Source organism: Exophiala bonariae (assembly GCF_035927105.1).
Source record: "Exophiala bonariae strain CCFEE 5792 chromosome Unknown scaffold_22, whole genome shotgun sequence".
Lineage (NCBI taxonomy): Eukaryota > Fungi > Ascomycota > Eurotiomycetes > Chaetothyriales > Herpotrichiellaceae > Exophiala > Exophiala bonariae.
In genome coordinates this window covers 497608-514374 of record NW_027042497.1, presented here as the reverse complement: position 1 = coordinate 514374, position 16767 = coordinate 497608, and the positions used below count along the sequence as shown (strand labels likewise).

Genomic DNA, 16767 nt, shown 5'->3' with positions numbered 1-16767 from the left:
ACGCAGAAGGAGTTAGGTGCATGACCTGGTTCTTAGACGTTATGCATCATTGCTCTGATGAAGTGAACGCATGAACTTGAACGCAGGGCGGGCAGACTGGCAAAAGTCCTTCATTTACGCAGAGGACAGGTTCATATCGATATCATATACATTTGCAGCCGCAGATGTACCAATAAAAACAAGTTGTTATTCCGATCATATCTCCGAATATTACAGAAAGGGTGAATTTGTGAGGGCTGCCTCTGAAGTATATCTCAGCAGGGAGATAGTCAAATCCTTGCCTCAGTCAGTCATCACTGACTCCTGGGAACTTGCCGAGATCCTTTGATGAGTATGCTTGCTCAACAGAAGACCCTCATCCCATAAACAACTTCCCTATCCTACTACCAGCTATTTCGAATGTCAACATTGTGATATTACTTCTTTTCAGAAGGCTTGCCCAGGATCCCGCTGAATATGCCTCCAACACCACCTGGAGACTTCATGTCTTCCCAGCTCTGCCTGCGATCGTTGTGTTCGTCGCTGCCGCGTCGTGCCATGAGGCCGCTGAACATTCCGCCTTGAGAGGAAGCAGATGACTGTGGGAAATGTGATTAGCGGAGGGAGCTTTGAGCAGACCACACTCAAAGAAATACTTGCTCGGGGCTGAACATACCCGTCTTCTCCCCGCAATTGCATTGGCAATAGCCGTCTGCGGCGAAGAGCTCGCAGCTGGTGGAGAGCTTGCCTTTGCAGACGAGTCTACGGCTTTACCACTGGTGCCACTCGAGCCCGACAGCCTCCGGCCGGGCTCATGTACCTGTTTTCCGGAAGGGAACATGAATCGTCGGTCACCATCCCAAGAGGGAAGGACTTTGGCAGCCGGCGGACTTCCACTAACAGCTGTAGTGCTGGCTGGAATGGTCGTTGGAGGTGTTTGTTTTTCTGCTGGGGTGTACCCAGTGCTGCCTTCGTGGACCTGTTTGCCCGACGGAAACATGAACCGGCGATCTTGCCAGGATGAAGAAGACATGATTGTGCTCGTTGAGATGGTCAGTGTTGAGATATCAATGATAAGGACGTCACGTTCTAGTAGTCCTGAGATACTGAAGATGTCGATGAGCAGTGCGAAAGGAAAGAACGAGACGAAGTCCTCTCGTGTTTGTCAGCTACAAATGGGCAGTTCAGACCATTACACGAGATGCCTGCCAGAGATACCTAGGTCATAATTGAGGGGCAGGTAACTTCCAGCCCCTGTGAAAGGATGTTATGTACAAAGTATCCGACTCGCCAGAGCATGTGCAAGATGGCCTCTTCTGGGTGATAGTCATGCGCTCAGGCCGTTCAGCAGGGACGGTACTGGGTGGTTCCACCCCTGTAGAGTTCACTACCCCACGGGCCCTCAGGGTACACATGGCTAAGACGTTAGCACCTTGCGGGGGAAGTCTCTTGGGGAAACTTAACAGCTGTCAGCAACCAATCGGTGTGGCTAGGCTTGAACTGTGATATCATGGCTCCCAGGACGTGCTGATCAGGATCCATCGCGAACAGATGCACAATTCGAGACACTAGGTACGTGGGGATACTGTGCAGAGTAATTTCTACCCTGTAAGGCTGAATGAATACTGAACATGCAGCTGACTCTTAAGAAGTATTGTTCTTGTGAACCATTCACGTCTCTAAATATCTAGTGTCGAATCATTGGTGCGTGCAGTGATCTTGGTAGTGCGATTCCCATATCTTCAGAGGCAGAAATATATTCATTTACTATCTCCAAGCCCTAACTAGTGAGCACGAGCCATAGCTCAAACGTAAGAGGTAACTAGAGTCCCTTCGCTCGAAGACGAGATAGACAGAACATATGGAACTCCTCCTCGAATCAAGGAAGAATTTTATTGATCCCCTCAGACACTGTTGCAGTTACGAGTGTTGTCCGTGTTGCTCTTTGAAGGCTGCTCTGAGGCGTGATGACTGTGACGGTTGACGTAGCAGTACTGATCTGAGTCATGGTCTCAGTCAATGGAGAAGTGATGACCACCGTAGAGGGTGGGGAGGGGCTATCGGTCGTAGTCGAAATAGATACAGAAGTTAGAGTCGATATTAGGGTTGAAAAGTCAGTCGTAGCCTCTGTCGTTATGAATAGTATCGTGTTTCTTCCATCCATAGCGGAAGCGGTGACTGTCTCCGTTGTCAAAAGGGAACTCGAAGTAAAACCATCACTCTGTTGCGATGATGCGTTCTGATGCTGATCGCTGTTAGCAATCCTAGCCAGATGACATTGTTATATTGCTTACCTTCTTCTGCGACACAAGAATTCCGACAGGCAAGAAGATACACGCCAATAGCAGAAGTACCCACACTATAACGCCTCCCAATGAAGCGCAACACGCAATGTGATAGACTTTCTCAAGCTTCGTGCGCTTGACGGGTCGCCCAGGGAGTGAGATCGTCCGCGTCTTCGGATCGACCACGTATGTCGCATGGATGGGCCGATTGAGTGGCAATGTATCCTCCATCCTGAGTCTGTGTGTTGACTATTGAGATTGACACCCTGAGGGTAGTGAAGACCAGATTTAGCATTCAAACAACGTTTTGCTGGAACAGCTTTGTCAAGTTCGATACAAGTTGGACGTAGGGAAGTGAGCAAGTACTCTTTTATATCAAGGCACCGAGGCCTGCGTACCACGACTTAGCCGCATAATAGCCCGATCACAAGGTACCACAGACATCACATGAGGTCTAGGACAAGTAGTGTCGTTTATAGGGAGCCAACGACCCAGCGCCACCTGGTGCCTTGAGCGGACGGTGGCAGCCACAATGGGACCGGCATGACCTTCGGAGGCCAAGCAAAGTCAAACGGTGTAGGGCGAGCGAGAACAAACCTAGCAATACGGCACACAGTTTGTGTGTGCTCATCTTCATGATCCAGTATGGTGGTCATCACAGCTGGATCGTAGTACTGCACTCAAAATAGCCTTATGGTCAATTATGCTTGTTATTCACTAGTTATCCCTAAAAAGTGGTCACTTTCGTGCCAATGTTTGGGCGAAGACCGTTGTGTCACGTAACATCATGAACTGTAAAGTGGGCAGTGTCCACAAAGACCAAGGCCGTGAGTCAAACGAAAACAACTTGCACATCTGGTTTATCTGTACGGCGAACCAAAGAGCTGCCCAATGTGGTGATAAACTTCACCGTGATGGCTTCAAGTTGATGCCAAGGTTCAGCGGAATGCGCTGCGGTCAGCTTAAGAAAGTGGAAAGAAAGATGGCACCCTGAATGCCTCAGCTTCGTTACAGTTGCCTGGTTGATAGTCTTCAGTAACTCGGACTGCGGGTTCAGTCCTTTCAATCTCATCTTCCTTCCCTCCCAGCTTGCGGGGCACCAACATTGAATATGGCAGGTCGCTTCGTTCGCTCTTCCAAATACCGGCACGTGTTCGGCCGTCCTACACGAAAGGTAACCATGATTCACCATTGAACAAGAGCAGAGTGGGTTAAGAGGTGCAGGAACAATGTTACGATAACCTGAAAGTTTCCCGAAACGCCTGGGACACCAATTTGATCAAGGTCAGCTTTCCCTGCGGTTGCCTGCGAACCCGTACTGATCCAATCAGGCCAACCCTGAATACATTGCAGTCAACTGGGAAGCCACTGGCGGAGGGGCTTTCGCGGTTATTCCCACACGCGAAAAAGGCCGCCTCCCCGAGCGAATACCTCTCTTCCGAGGACACACTGCGGTTGTACTGGACACAGATTGGTGAGCGGGGTTACGGTTCATGGTGGTTTAGCGAGGCTGACAGAGAAGGAATCCTTTCAACGACTCTTTGATTGCGTCTGGCTCCGACGATGGCAAGGTACCACCATTCTTTCCCCAGTGGCGGTCCAGTGCTTACCTGTCTAGGTCTTCCTCTGGAGAGTACCAGACGATTTCACACTTCATTTGGACATTCCCGCGGACGAGATACAAGATATTGCACCAGTAGGGAAGCTGAGCGGACACCCAAAGTAAGACCCCTCGCCACAATGGGATTGGGAAACTAATTCCATCAGGAAGGTTGGGCAGGTCCTTTTCAACCCAGCTGCAGAAAATATCCTTGCTTCAGCAGCGGGTGATTTCACAGTCAAGCTTTGGGATATTGAAGCCGGCTCCTCGAAGCTCAGCCTCAAAGTAGGCGAGGTCATTCAGTCACTATCTTGGAGCGCAGATGGCAGTCAACTAGTGACAACATCCCGGGACAAGAAATTGAGAATATGGGACCCGAGACAAGAAAGACCTGCTCACGAGGGTCCTGGTCATGCCGGCGCAAAAGCCAGCAGAGCTGTTTGGCTCGGTGAACACGACCGAATTGCCACCACTGGCTTTTCCAGGATGAGCGACCGTCAACTTGCACTTTGGGACATTCGAGGTGCCGCCCAGCCCCTAGGCGGCTTCCAAATGCTTGACTCGATTTCTGGTGTTTGCATGCCATTTTGGGACGAAGGAACTCAATGTCTATTCCTAGCAGGAAAGGGTGACGGCAACATTCGATACTACGAATACGAGAATGACTCATTTGAGGATCTATCCGAGTACAAGTCTGCGGATGCACAGCGAGGAGTGGCTTTCTTGCCCAAACGAGGTGTAAACCTGCATGAAAATGAGGTTGCTCGTGCGTACAAGACAGTTAACGACAGCTATATTGAACCTATCTCCTTTATTGTTCCACGCCGGGCAGAATCATTCCAGGAGGATATCTATCCCCCAACAACTGGTTTGAAACCCGCCGTAAGCGGTAAAGAATGGTTCGACGGTGCTGCCGGCATTCCTCCCAAGATCTCGCTGGAAAGCATCTATGATGGTACCGGGTTGAAAGAAGTTGCTGCAAGTCAGCCACCAGTGAAGAAGGCCCCTGAACCAGTGAAAGCTCCTGAACCGAAGAAAGAGGTTTCTCAACCAGCGCCTGCTCCAAGTCCGACAATCCGATCGCCACCTCCGACTATGAAAGAACAAGGAGTCGGCATGGCGGCCGCAGCAGGCAAATTTCAAGACACTGAACCGGCCGAGGAGAGTGGTGATGAATCTCCATTCGAGGAAGTCCAAAAACCGGTGGAAAGAAAATCCGCGACCGTGCCAGCATCTGCAGAGGTGAAGAAGGAAACACCACTCCCATCACCAGTCAAGTCGCAACTCGCTGAAGTTACTCAACCTAAGCCGGCCTCTCCGAAGGTAAACAACACCCACAGTGAAAATACTTACAGGCTAATCTATTGCAGCTCTCAGAAACTACACAGACCATAGATGAAGACGCCGATGAAGAACCTGATGCTCCTGCAAGTGGCTGTTCTCAAGATTCTGCCGATAGAGAGATCAAGAACCTCAAGGCCTTGGTTGCTCAGCAATCGAGGCAGCTGCGAGACCTGACCAAGACCGTGACAGAGCTTGTGGCAGAAGTAAAGAATCTGAAAGCGGCGTAGTCTTGGGTGTTGTTGGTTCCCCTTTTCTCTTACGAAAATGATCACATCACCAGTCTGCTTCTGCGACTGTTCAATCCTCTTCTGGTTTTCGTGTTTCTTGCTTCCCCTTTGCATACTGTGAATTTAGACTCGAGAGCGCCACAAACACTATCGCTTGATATAGATGCAAACATATATTTAAACTGCTGAGGTGATCTTTGATTATGTTGGGTAGGCTGCTTTCGCCTCGAAGTCGAAAACAGATACGACTCTGCGAGACCGAGAGGCAGACTTTGGCCAGGTGGTGCAGGTACGATAAGGAAGTCCAACTTCCCTCGAGCTCGAACGACTGCGTAGCTTCGACAACAGGCGATCTACACTGTCTACACATACCACTTACGAATAGGTAAGGAAGGTTACTACTAAGCATTGTCCATCAGGAGCTTGTCTCTCGAAATCGGCAACTTCAGTCCCTAAACGGATGGCTTCCGAGTGTGCCGAATGATTCTGGCCACCGCGAACGTCATCAAGCTATCAATTTTCCCTCGCGTGCCACACGTCCGACTGTCCCGCAAGATCCGATATCTACAACTGAAAAATGCTACACGGAACCAATGTTTGCCTTTCTTACTGGTTGGAGATTGGGAGTCACGATAAGACGTTCACAGCACAGTGCACTTCTGTTGCATTGATCTGGAGGTAAGTTTGTTCAGTCGTGATTCGTACAACGGGCGGAATGGGGTGAGAGGCATGAGCGTCGCGCCACCTCAAGTCGCCTTGATTGCAGTGTCTTGGTGTGTGCTATCATGGGTGAGCTCCAATATGCCAATGGGAGACGAAAACGATCCTCGTAGAAGGTGGACCCAGCATGTCATATAACTGTGTCCCTGCCGAGTTCTCATATTTTCTTTTATTTTCGTGCTTCTATCTCATTCCCAGTTGGACTGTGAGACATATCCGCGTCCTCACCGTTGCATACCTTTTGAGACTGGCAAGAAACGCCGCAGTCATTTCTGCACTCTCGAATCATGTCCAGCTCTCCTCTCAACGGCACAGCTCCAGACGATACGATGGAGAAGAAAAAGAGTTTGCCACTTGACCCGGCTGTCGAGGGCGGCGATGGTGCACGCCGCGAAGATGCGCTAGCATTACTCTCCAAGATCAAGACCACCGACGACGCCCATCCCATGCACTGGGTGTGGTACAAGAAATGGTTCATCGTCGTCGTGTACTGTCTGCTGCAGATCTTCGTCACGTTGACGTCGACCACTTATGTGTCGGTCGAGTTTCTCATCATGGAGAAATGGACTTCGTCGCAGCAGGTGGCAACACTGGGGCAGTCGATGTTCATCATAGGCACGGCTGTTGGGCCGGCCTTTCTAGGTGAGAACTTTCCTGTCCGATGGTCGTGACATCGTGGAGTTTTGTCGTTATTGATACCGCTGTCACTCTAGGACCGTTGTCGGATATTGGCGGCCGGAAATGGGTATATGTTGGATCGAGTAGGTCACTCTCATATCTGTACCCGAGAGATACACACTTACCGTGGTTGAAGTATTCTTGTATGCGGTACTAAATATCGGCACCGCATTGGCTTATAACCTACCAATGCTCATCATCTTCTGCTTCTTGATTGGTGTTGCTGGATCATCAGCGTTGAACAATGTTGCCGGAACAATTGCAGATCTATTCGGGGTATGAGATCTCTTTCGATGACTGCCGGGACGCAGTGAAGCTGATTCAGGTGACTTAAGAGTGCTGATAATGCAGCACAACCTATGGCTCTTTTTGTGTGAGTGAAATCCCCTCGATCCGTTGTTTGTCGTCGACGCCGCTGATTTCTTCCAGCTTGAGTGCGAACTTTGGCCCTTCCCTCGGAAGTCCCATTGGGGAGTGGATTGCAGAGAATGGGGATTTGGGATGGAGATGGAGTACGGCACAAGTATTTCGGACTTCATTGTATTCCCGTATACTGACCTCGTCTTACACAGTTTTCTACATCAACATCATCATCGGTGGTGCATTCTCTTTCCTCCTCTGCTTCATGCCTGAAACATTGCCGAGAATCGTCATCAGCAACGCCGTCAAGAGAAGAGGAAGCGTAGACCAGAATGCCCTTGATATTGCTGCTGGTTCCAGTAAGGTCTCAGTTCTTAACGAACTTAAATTCGTCACGACCATGGCACTGCGAATCATGTTCACCGAGCCTATCGTTATCTCTCTGGGATTGTATAATGGCTTCGCATATGGATTGCTATTCCTCTATCTCGACGGAGTGTTCGAAGTTTTTGTGGTGAACAATGGTCTGAGCTATATCGGTGCCTCGCTCACATACCTGAACTTTTGCGTCGGGGTCACGGTCACATTCTTGTTTGTGCCGATTCAGACTTACCTTTTCAAGAAAGACCGCTTGAAACATGGGCAGCAGCGCCCAGAAGCTAGGTTCTTGACCTCACTTGTCGCCGTGTGGCTTTTCCCGGTATCACTATTCTGGTTCGCTTGGACCTCTGATGGTAAGTACCAGCACACGGTTTTCTTCAATCTTGTCTAGAGTTCACTGACCAATGCGAACGCTCCAGGGTCAACTTCGTACTGGTCTCCGATAGTTGCTGGTGGTGTTCTGGGATTTTGCGACCCGCTACTTTGGTTATCAATGCTGAATTACATCACCGATTCCTACCCCAATGTTGCAGCATCGGCAATCGCAGCGTTCTTGATACCCAGTTTCCTCATTGCCGCTGGATGTGCTCACGCGGGAGTCGCCATGTTCGCAAACATGAATGAAAAGTGGGCATTTGCCACTCTAGGCTTCATCTCGATCGGTCTCGTGGTCTTGGTTTATGTCTTGTTCTTCTTTGGTCCAGTCCTGAGAAGGTGGAGCAAACTGGCGAGATCTTTTTGAGGTGATTGTTCTGCAACGAGAACACTAGCTCTGCACAAGTTGAGGTGATCGACAGTATGTTAGGACCATCTTGGAAGCATTGATCGGAAGTCCCAATACCAGGGATGTAGGAAAGGAGATATTAAATGAAACTTTCGGATCGCCAATTGCGAAGGAATTCTGCATAAACAAAGTGAGTTTGAAGCTTGTGTGATCAGTCAGCCAGTGATTTTCAGTACGCATCGCCAGAATTTTCCATTGGAGCGACGTTCGTCAAGATAACGCACAAGAGCTTGGTCATGAGTGGACTGATAACAACTGTGGTTTCCAGCCTCACGACCTCGGAACTAGTACTTCCTGATCATCATGCACGAAGAAACTTTCATGAAATGGTGGGTCTGCAAACGGACCACTATACGAAGTATGTGCACACTTGCTACAGTATATTCCTGAGTCTCAATCACTAAGAGCATCGTTGCGGGGTGAACAGAAGCAAACTTTCACCACAAGTAACAGGTGCCACTTGCTCGCCACTGTTTAGTATTCTGAAGGTCTCAGCTTGTGACCAAGAAAGATTTTGTGTATATGAATCCAAGGGATGCAAGAAATCATACTTGAAGCTCGAGTCTCGAGACAAAAGCAAAGTGAGAGGCTGGTAGCCTCGAGAGGCATTCGCCGAGAGCCACAGAGAAACAGTTCGCTAAAAGATTGATTGCCTATCGTTGCTTGACAGGACTTCCTCGCGACTGCAAGATGCAGGGTCCGGCCGAGCAAAGGTGGTTTAGGGATGATCTTGGAGGGCTCGGTTCTCCCCCCGCCAGTTGACCTGAGCGCCAGAAGAAATGTAGACCAATTCGAGGGCGTCATGGCAAAGTGCAGATAAAGCAGAATCCGTTAATTCGTAATGGCAATTAGAGCCAGTGATTTGCCGACATCGCTGGGGAGATAAGACACCCTGGTCGCCAAGGGATGCCCCATATCGGTCGGTACCGGTGCCAATGAGGAGCTTCAAAATTGACCTTCATCGACCTCTGTCAACCTATCTGTGGCTTGAGGTAAGAGATACCATCAGAAACCTTGCTGTGGCCTGGAGGAGTCGAGACTTAAAGCATCGGTTCACGCCACTCTCTGATTGCACGTCGCCGGCGTCCGCCAGACTCGGCGCTCTATTTTCCCTGCGCCAAACTGATATGTCTCCACCTTTCTCGGTTATCGGTTTGACCATACTGATATCGAGAAAACCCAAAGTCGGGATGTGCCATCAGCTACTGATGATCAGTTGAGTCCATGAGGTGGAGGTCCTGATCATGAGCTCCGAATGTTATCTATAAAGCATATGTAGCGCGTCGCATTCCATCCTTTGTCCATCATTTCCCTCCAGCTACATTTCAGGGTTTGCTTCCTACTAATAATAAGCAACGACAATAATTCATCTACTCTCAGCCTCGAATCAACCATGGGTGAAGCCGACAGAATTGGCCCTGATAGTGGCCCGAAGAAGACATTCGCCGATCGAGCAAACAGCGTCAGAAAAGCATTTCTGACCAAGAATGGCCTTGTTGGCACATATGACTATGCTTTTCTGTTCCGACCAAATATTCCATTCATGAAGAAAGACCGCCGTGCGAGCCCTTTCTTTGGCCTTAATGACTCCATGCCCGTTCTCCTGGCTCTCTTGCTGGGTCTTCAACATGCTTTGGCTATGCTTGCTGGCGTCATGACCCCTCCGATCATCCTTTCCGGCGCTGGAGGTGTGAATCTACCACTCGACTGGCAACAGTATCTCGTCTCCACCTCCCTGATTGTCTGTGGGATTCTATCATCTATTCAGATTACCAGATTCCATATCTACAAGACTCCGTAAGTTGTCTATCATTCCCAGACAACCATGGTACCGAACGTTAGCTAAACTATATTTAGATACTTTATCGGAACCGGATTGATCTCAGTCGTGGGCACTTCTTTCGCCATCATTCCAGTTGCATCTGGAGCTTTTGCACAGATGTACGCAAACGGCTATTGTGAACTAGACTCCGAGGGTAAGAAAGAAATCCGTAGTTTTCTACTAGGCTCTAACATAAATTTCAGGTAACCGCCTCCCTTGTCCGGATGCATACGGCGCTCTCATTGGAACTTGCGCTATCTGTGCCTTGACTGAAATTCTCATTTCCTTCTTGCCACCAAAGACGCTGCAAAAGATCTTCCCACCAATCGTGACAGGTCCAACTGTCATCCTCATTGGTGTCCATCTCGTGGAAACTGGCTTCAAGAACTGGGCAGGCGGCAGTGGTCTCTGCTCTGAACGCCCAGAAGAAGGCTTCTTCCGACTTTGCCCCAACATCGCGGCCCCTCATGCCCTTCAATGGGGAAGTGCCGAATACATTGGTCTTGGCTTCCTGGTCTTCCTCACCATCATCCTTTGTGAGAGATTTGGATCTCCCATCATGAAATCTACAAGTGTTATTCTTGGCCTATTGATGGGATGTATTGTGGCCGGAGCTACTGGCTATTTCGATGACACAGGCATCAACAATGCACCAGCCGTGTCGTTCATCTGGGTCAAGACCTTCAAGCTCTCTATCTACGGACCTCTTGTCCTGCCCGTCATGACTGTTTTCATTATCTGTGCCTGTGAGGCCATTGGTGATGTCACGGCAACTTGCGATGTCTCTAGACTTGAGGTCGAAGGCCGACAATTCGAGAGCCGTATTCAAGGAGGTGTTTTGGCAGATGGCTTGAATGGCTGCCTCGCTGCTTTGATGACGATTACCCCCATGTCGACTTTTGCTCAAAACAACGGTGTCATTGCATTGACAAGATGTGCCAACCGCAAGGCTGGATACTGCTGTTGCTGTAAGTATCTTCCTATTTTCATGCACTCGCTTAGACTAATTTCAATCCAGTCTTCCTCATTGTCATGGGTCTTTTCGCCAAGTTCTCCGCCGCCCTTGTCGCTATTCCTTCTCCCGTCCTCGGAGGCATGACAACCTTCCTGTTCTGTGCTGTTGCAGTTTCAGGTATGGCCATTGTCAATCGAGTTCCTTTCAACCGCAGAACGCGATTTATTCTCACCGCATCTCTGGCCATTGGTTATGGTGCCACCTTGGTTCCTACCTGGTTCTCCTACGTCTTCACCTACAGTGGCGACAACCACGCACTCCGAGGTTTCTATGACGCTATCTCGCTTGTGATGGAGACTGGATTCGCTGTTACTGCCATGATCTCCATGATCTTGAACTTGATTCTAGCTGACGAGATCGAGGATATCCCAGAAGTCGTTGAGGATGAGGTTCGCTCCGAGTCACCCGATTCTGATGCTATCAACAAGGTGCAGATGGATATGCCAACAAAGGAAGTTGTGTAAAGGTCCTCTTATAGGACTATTAAGACGCGATAGATAGATGAAGCTTAAGATACCCCCTTTTTTTCACCCCACATCTCAGCCTTGTCAAACCTTGATTGATGACATTTATTTCTTGCTTGATGCCAAAGTTTGTGGCACCTCGTCATTGGTCTCGCTCCATTTCCTTTTTTTATTGGCGGCAGGCGGTTGGATGGTTCTTCGGCGTTCAGGCAGCTTCATACTAAGTGTAGAATCTGTGGAACTGTCCCTTGGTGTTCAGTGGGCTAGGCTGGCGGAGTTCTAAGGCCAGCAATTGGAGGCCTCATAACTCTCCAAATTACTACCTATTGCCTAGTCGGTACATGATCAATCAAGCAAAACGATGATTGAAATATGTTGCAGCCTCCCACTTTTGACTTCACCACAATTTTTTACCACAATTCCAGCTTCGACGAAGTATCCATGTTCATCGCATCACTTGTACCCATGAAGGTCCTAAATTAATAGCGTCCATTTCTACGGAACATGTCACCTTGGTTCTCCATGAGAATGGCATCGGCGAGTCGAAAATCTCGAACTGACAATAATCCTATCTGGAAATTCATGTCGGCTCAAGTACGAGGGTGCCTGAGCGAATGATGTCCAGTCTACGACCAAGGCATTATTGACCTTCAAGTTGTATGATGACCACATACATTGAACAGACGATCACGGACAGCTGAGTCTACTCCAACTTCTGTTCGGTACCTGCCCATGGAGAAGAGCAGCGGTTCCTTCCGCAAGGGGGCTCCAGCGGGACTCGCAATATCTTCCGGAGCCCCACCGTGTCCATCCGATCAAACTTGAATGTCGTTTCCACCACGACATTCACCCACATTAACCGCCTGAATTCAGCCGGCCCAGCAGCTTGCTCTCGAATTGTGGCATGTTACTGCGCTTTCCGTGGCGTTGAGCGATCATGGAATACAGTGGCAAGACGGTCGCTGACGCGTACTATTGCACGAACCTATGTGTTCAATTCATTAAATCCAACCACACCTTGAGCACGGGCGATCTTCGGCACACTTGAGCCCCAGCGAATCCGATTTCTCCGGTGCTTTGAGTATGGGCATGCGGTAAGACGCGACGACATGAGAACTTGTCAGAGGGTGCTCGTATGCCCTGAAGTACAGTTGTATCGAGCATCTCATCGAGATTACTCAAATCTGGCTGGTGTCGCGGTTGACGCAAGCATCAGTAAGCTTTTTGCTTCCGACGAACCGAAGATTAGCCCAGAAAAAAAAATCAGCCATTGGAGAGAACCAAAACGCGATAGCGGACTCGGCTCCTTCGGAGCTGCATTTCGTTGTTGCATCTCAGCTGTACAAACACCAATTCCTCGAGCTCGATGGGTTCTCAGTTCGTCCAATTCGCGATAAACACATTGGACATCCTATAGCATCTTTGAAAGAGCTTCCATCGGCGCTCTGGAGAGCCGAATCATACCACACGCAACCAAAAATAATCCTTCCCATTTTAGCCTGAACACAAAGATCATCGAAATATTCCGTCGAGTATTTGAGATTGAAATTTTAAGATTTAACCACATACGTTTCATGACAGGCCCCGGCCGTCCCCATGACTATGGAGAACGTACCTCTGGAGTCGTGTGTTCATCACTACTGAGCACACTGGCCGTGAATGGCCCAAGAAACCAAGATAGAACTTACTTGCCTTGCTTCTAACGGTGTTCTGGAAGATTGAGATTATTGCTTGATATAAAGTGGGGATTCTCCGATAGAGTGCCATTGATTGGCCTGCTCTTCCCAGATATCCTTGCATCACAACAAGCAAGGTGAGTGGATATCACACCATCGGAGGTCAAGTTGGATCGCGACTCTTGACTTATGACACAGCAGCAGTTACAGGGTGGCAAGATTACTTGAGACATCATTGACCAGTGCCCATGATGGGTCGTGAGGCTTTGTCACCATGTGTCAAACTCCGCTCCCAAGCCTCCTATCGTGCATTTGCTTTTTCGAGTGCGCTATGATATAAGCGAACCAATAATTGATCTCCTGATGGGGAGGAGCGGACTCCGCCAGTACAAATACCGTTCGACAATGCCTGAGGTCGGATCTGGTAGTATTCGGAGACGGATCAGAGGAAGCTCAAGATTTCCCGGACCCTTTCAAGCTCAAGCAGCCTCTTGCTTATCGAGACTAGTGTCATTTTATCCATGGGGCATGGCTGATCTCCTTCTGCTTCAAAATAGCCAGAACCTGCCGCAATTCACCCGGATTCTTCTCCATGGTCCATCTCCTATTCTAGACCGGGGTCATGGCCTACTGCTGTCATACAGTCTCGAGGACAAAGGCTTTGAACCTATAAAGATTGCTGTCTCCTGAATTTATCAGAAGTGGTTATCTCTATCGCCTTCACTGCGACCATAGCTGATCATACGATTTTGTGAAATCGACAAACAAGTCGACACAACAGGCAACATGGTCAACTTTAAGGTCAAAAAGACTCCGACTCGGTCGACTGAGGTCGCCATTGCCCAGGCTGAAGCTCCGCGCCTGGAATATGTCAACTGGCGGAAGGATCCTGGTTTGAGGAAGCTATATGCCTATGCTGCTGTTATCTGCGTTGCCTCTGCCACAACTGGTTATGATGGGTCAGTCATCCTGAACATGTACCTCGAATCTGAACTAACGGAATCTCTTCAGGTCTATGCTCAATAATATTCGTATCTTGCCACAATGGACCAATTACTTTAATGACCCTCAAGGCTCCAATCTCGGTCTCCTCACTGCGCTTTACAGCATCGGCTCTATCGCTAGCTTGCCATTCGCACCGTTCATCGCTGATCGTTTTGGCCGAAAGACTGCTATCATCGTTGGGTGTGTCATCATGCTTATTGCTGCAGCGATTCAGGGAGCTTCACAAAATCTGGCCATGTTCAAAGGAGGCCGATTCCTTATGGGTTTTGGCAACTCTATGGCTCAACTCTCCAGTCCCTTGTTGTTGACTGAGATTTGCCACCCTCAGCATAGAGGCCGCGTCACCGCCATCTACAACTGTCTGTGGAATTTGGGAGCCATTGTCAATACTTGGCTATCATTTGGAACGAAGAGGATACCCACTGAATGGTCTTGGCGTATTCCCACCATCGTCCAGGGCTTGCCTTCACTTATCCAGCTTCTCTTCATCTTCTGGTGCCCAGAGAGCCCTAGGTGGCTCATTTCCAAGGATCGCACCGACGAAGCTTTGGCAATACTGGGCAAATACCACGCCAATGGTAACACTGCTCACCCTACTGTACAGTTCGAATATGCCGAGATCAAGGAAACTCTGCGTCTTGAATTCATATACAAGAAGTCTTCCAGCTATCTAGACTTCCTGAAGACCAAGGGAAATCGTTACCGTCTTCTCCTCATTGCCTCACTCGGACTGTTTTCACAATGGTCTGGCAACGGTTTAGTCTCGTACTATAGTACTGATATCTACAAGTCTATCGGCATCACCAATGCTGACACGCAGTTGGAACTCAATGGTGGCCAGGTGATTCTCTCGCTAATCATCTCAGTCACTTGCGCGCTACTATGCGACCGTTTCGGAAGACGTCCACTATTTCTCACCGCTACATCCGGCATGCTTCTGTGCTTTATCGGCTGGACAATCTGCTCAGCGATATACCAAGACAACAACAATAAAGCTGCAGGACAGGCCGTCGTCGCATTCATCTGGATCTTCAACAGTGCATACGCTTTGGCCTGGTCTGGTCTCCTTGTGGGATATACGGTAGAGATTATGCCGTTCAAGATCCGCGCCAAGGGTCTAATGGTCATGAACTTCTGGATTCAGGTCGCTCTCGTCATCAATCAGTATGTCAATCCTTTGGGCTTTCAGCATTTGAACCCTAATTGGAAGCTTTACACTATCTACACGGTAAGTTTGAACCCTTGACTCCTTCACCATTTACCTCTTAAAGCAATGCTAACTCGTCTGCTTCAATAGTGCTGGATTGCCTTTGAACTTGTCTTCGTCTATTTCCTCTATGTCGAGACCAATGGCCCTACACTGGAGGAGATCGCCAAGATCTTCGACGGTGATTCAGCCGAGGTTGGCCAGGTCGAGCTCGACCAATCTGGTAAGGTGACGACCTTTTCGGGGGTTGAGAAGGGCGAAGATGGGACTGTCGAGCATCGACAAGTCGTGTGAGCCCTACAACTACAGAAGAGGTTAATGACCAGATTTCGAGAGGTTTCAATTGTTGCATGCAAGGCCTGTCATCTAGACAAGTCTATGCAGGAAGTCTGATGTGTTGGATGGAATTGGCCAAGATAGATGCAAGTAGATAAATACATTATTCCACTTTTATAATATATTATGGTGTATGTGGTTTCCCCCCGAAAACGCCTATCGATATTTTTGTGAATTACCAACATTATAGGCGGTTGAACCAGCATGCATACTGAGTACTCCAACTGTCACCACCCAGACCTAGAACTACGAATTCTGTTCGATGTAAATAAAAAAAAGCGACTATCCTGAATCGAACTGCTGCGGCCGTCCCGGAAGTCTAGAGCGAGGAGAATTTTGCGGATTGCTACAGACGGTTCATTGGCATCTTCTTCTTGGAAGAGGGCTTTGAGACAGATGAGGCCTTGTGGCGCTAGGTCAAGAATTGTCTGATACGAACCAGAGTGTTGATAGACTTCCTGTCGAAGAGACATTGCTTCGTTGGCAGAGGTGGCTGCCCATGTCACGAATGTGAGGCTGTTGTTTTAGTTCTCGGAGGTAATTCACCCAGTTCCACTGAAGTCTGGTTTTGGGCGTGGTCTACGATTTGCCATGGACCGTTGAGGTGCTGGCACGAACTTAAAGGACGAGGTTCATACTCCCGGTAGTTTAGTGAAAGGGATAGACTAGTAGCAAGCCGATTTAGTTAGTGAGAGATTCTAGGCAAGTTTTCCGACATGACGTTATGTTTGCCATGTTTGCCTTTTCCCGGATCACCGCCCAAACTAAGCAAGGAACTCCCTTGATTTTTACAGCTTCCGGCCCCCAGGAAAAAGCATTGATGCAAATCCAATTTCGCTACAACTCATCATCACCAGCACCCGTTTCACGCGTAACAATAACAT

The 16767-nt window shown here is 48.9% G+C and overlaps 5 protein-coding genes across 5 annotated transcripts; 4 read left to right on the top strand and 1 right to left on the bottom strand.

The window, feature by feature from the left end:
- Nucleotides 1-416: 416 nt before the first annotated feature.
- LTR84_005994 (uncharacterized protein) lies at nt 417-1012 on the bottom strand (the record flags this gene model as incomplete). Its single annotated transcript, XM_064849558.1, has 2 exons — nt 417-578; nt 656-1012. 2 exons carry the CDS (start codon nt 1010-1012, stop codon nt 417-419), a joined length of 519 nt encoding a protein of 172 aa, XP_064703782.1.
- Nucleotides 1013-3375: 2363 nt separating this feature from the next.
- On the top strand, nt 3376-5435 carry LTR84_005993 (uncharacterized protein; the record flags this gene model as incomplete). Its single annotated transcript, XM_064849557.1, has 7 exons — nt 3376-3438; nt 3489-3548; nt 3596-3738; nt 3787-3835; nt 3883-3986; nt 4032-5187; nt 5235-5435. 7 exons carry the CDS (start codon nt 3376-3378, stop codon nt 5433-5435), a joined length of 1776 nt encoding a protein of 591 aa, XP_064703781.1.
- A 1007-nt stretch (nt 5436-6442) lies between these two features.
- Nucleotides 6443-8316, top strand: LTR84_005992 (uncharacterized protein; the record flags this gene model as incomplete). The annotated part of the gene is made up of 7 exons (XM_064849556.1): nt 6443-6797; nt 6869-6916; nt 6970-7109; nt 7169-7206; nt 7263-7345; nt 7406-7927; nt 7994-8316. 7 exons carry the CDS (start codon nt 6443-6445, stop codon nt 8314-8316), a joined length of 1509 nt encoding a protein of 502 aa, XP_064703780.1.
- Nucleotides 8317-9751: 1435 nt separating this feature from the next.
- LTR84_005991 (uncharacterized protein) lies at nt 9752-11659 on the top strand (the record flags this gene model as incomplete). The annotated part of the gene is made up of 4 exons (XM_064849555.1): nt 9752-10155; nt 10216-10334; nt 10384-11148; nt 11199-11659. 4 exons carry the CDS (start codon nt 9752-9754, stop codon nt 11657-11659), a joined length of 1749 nt encoding a protein of 582 aa, XP_064703779.1.
- Nucleotides 11660-14121: 2462 nt separating this feature from the next.
- LTR84_005990 (uncharacterized protein) lies at nt 14122-15841 on the top strand (the record flags this gene model as incomplete). Its single annotated transcript, XM_064849554.1, has 3 exons — nt 14122-14294; nt 14347-15568; nt 15638-15841. 3 exons carry the CDS (start codon nt 14122-14124, stop codon nt 15839-15841), a joined length of 1599 nt encoding a protein of 532 aa, XP_064703778.1.
- Between the last annotated feature and the right edge of the window lie 926 nt (nt 15842-16767).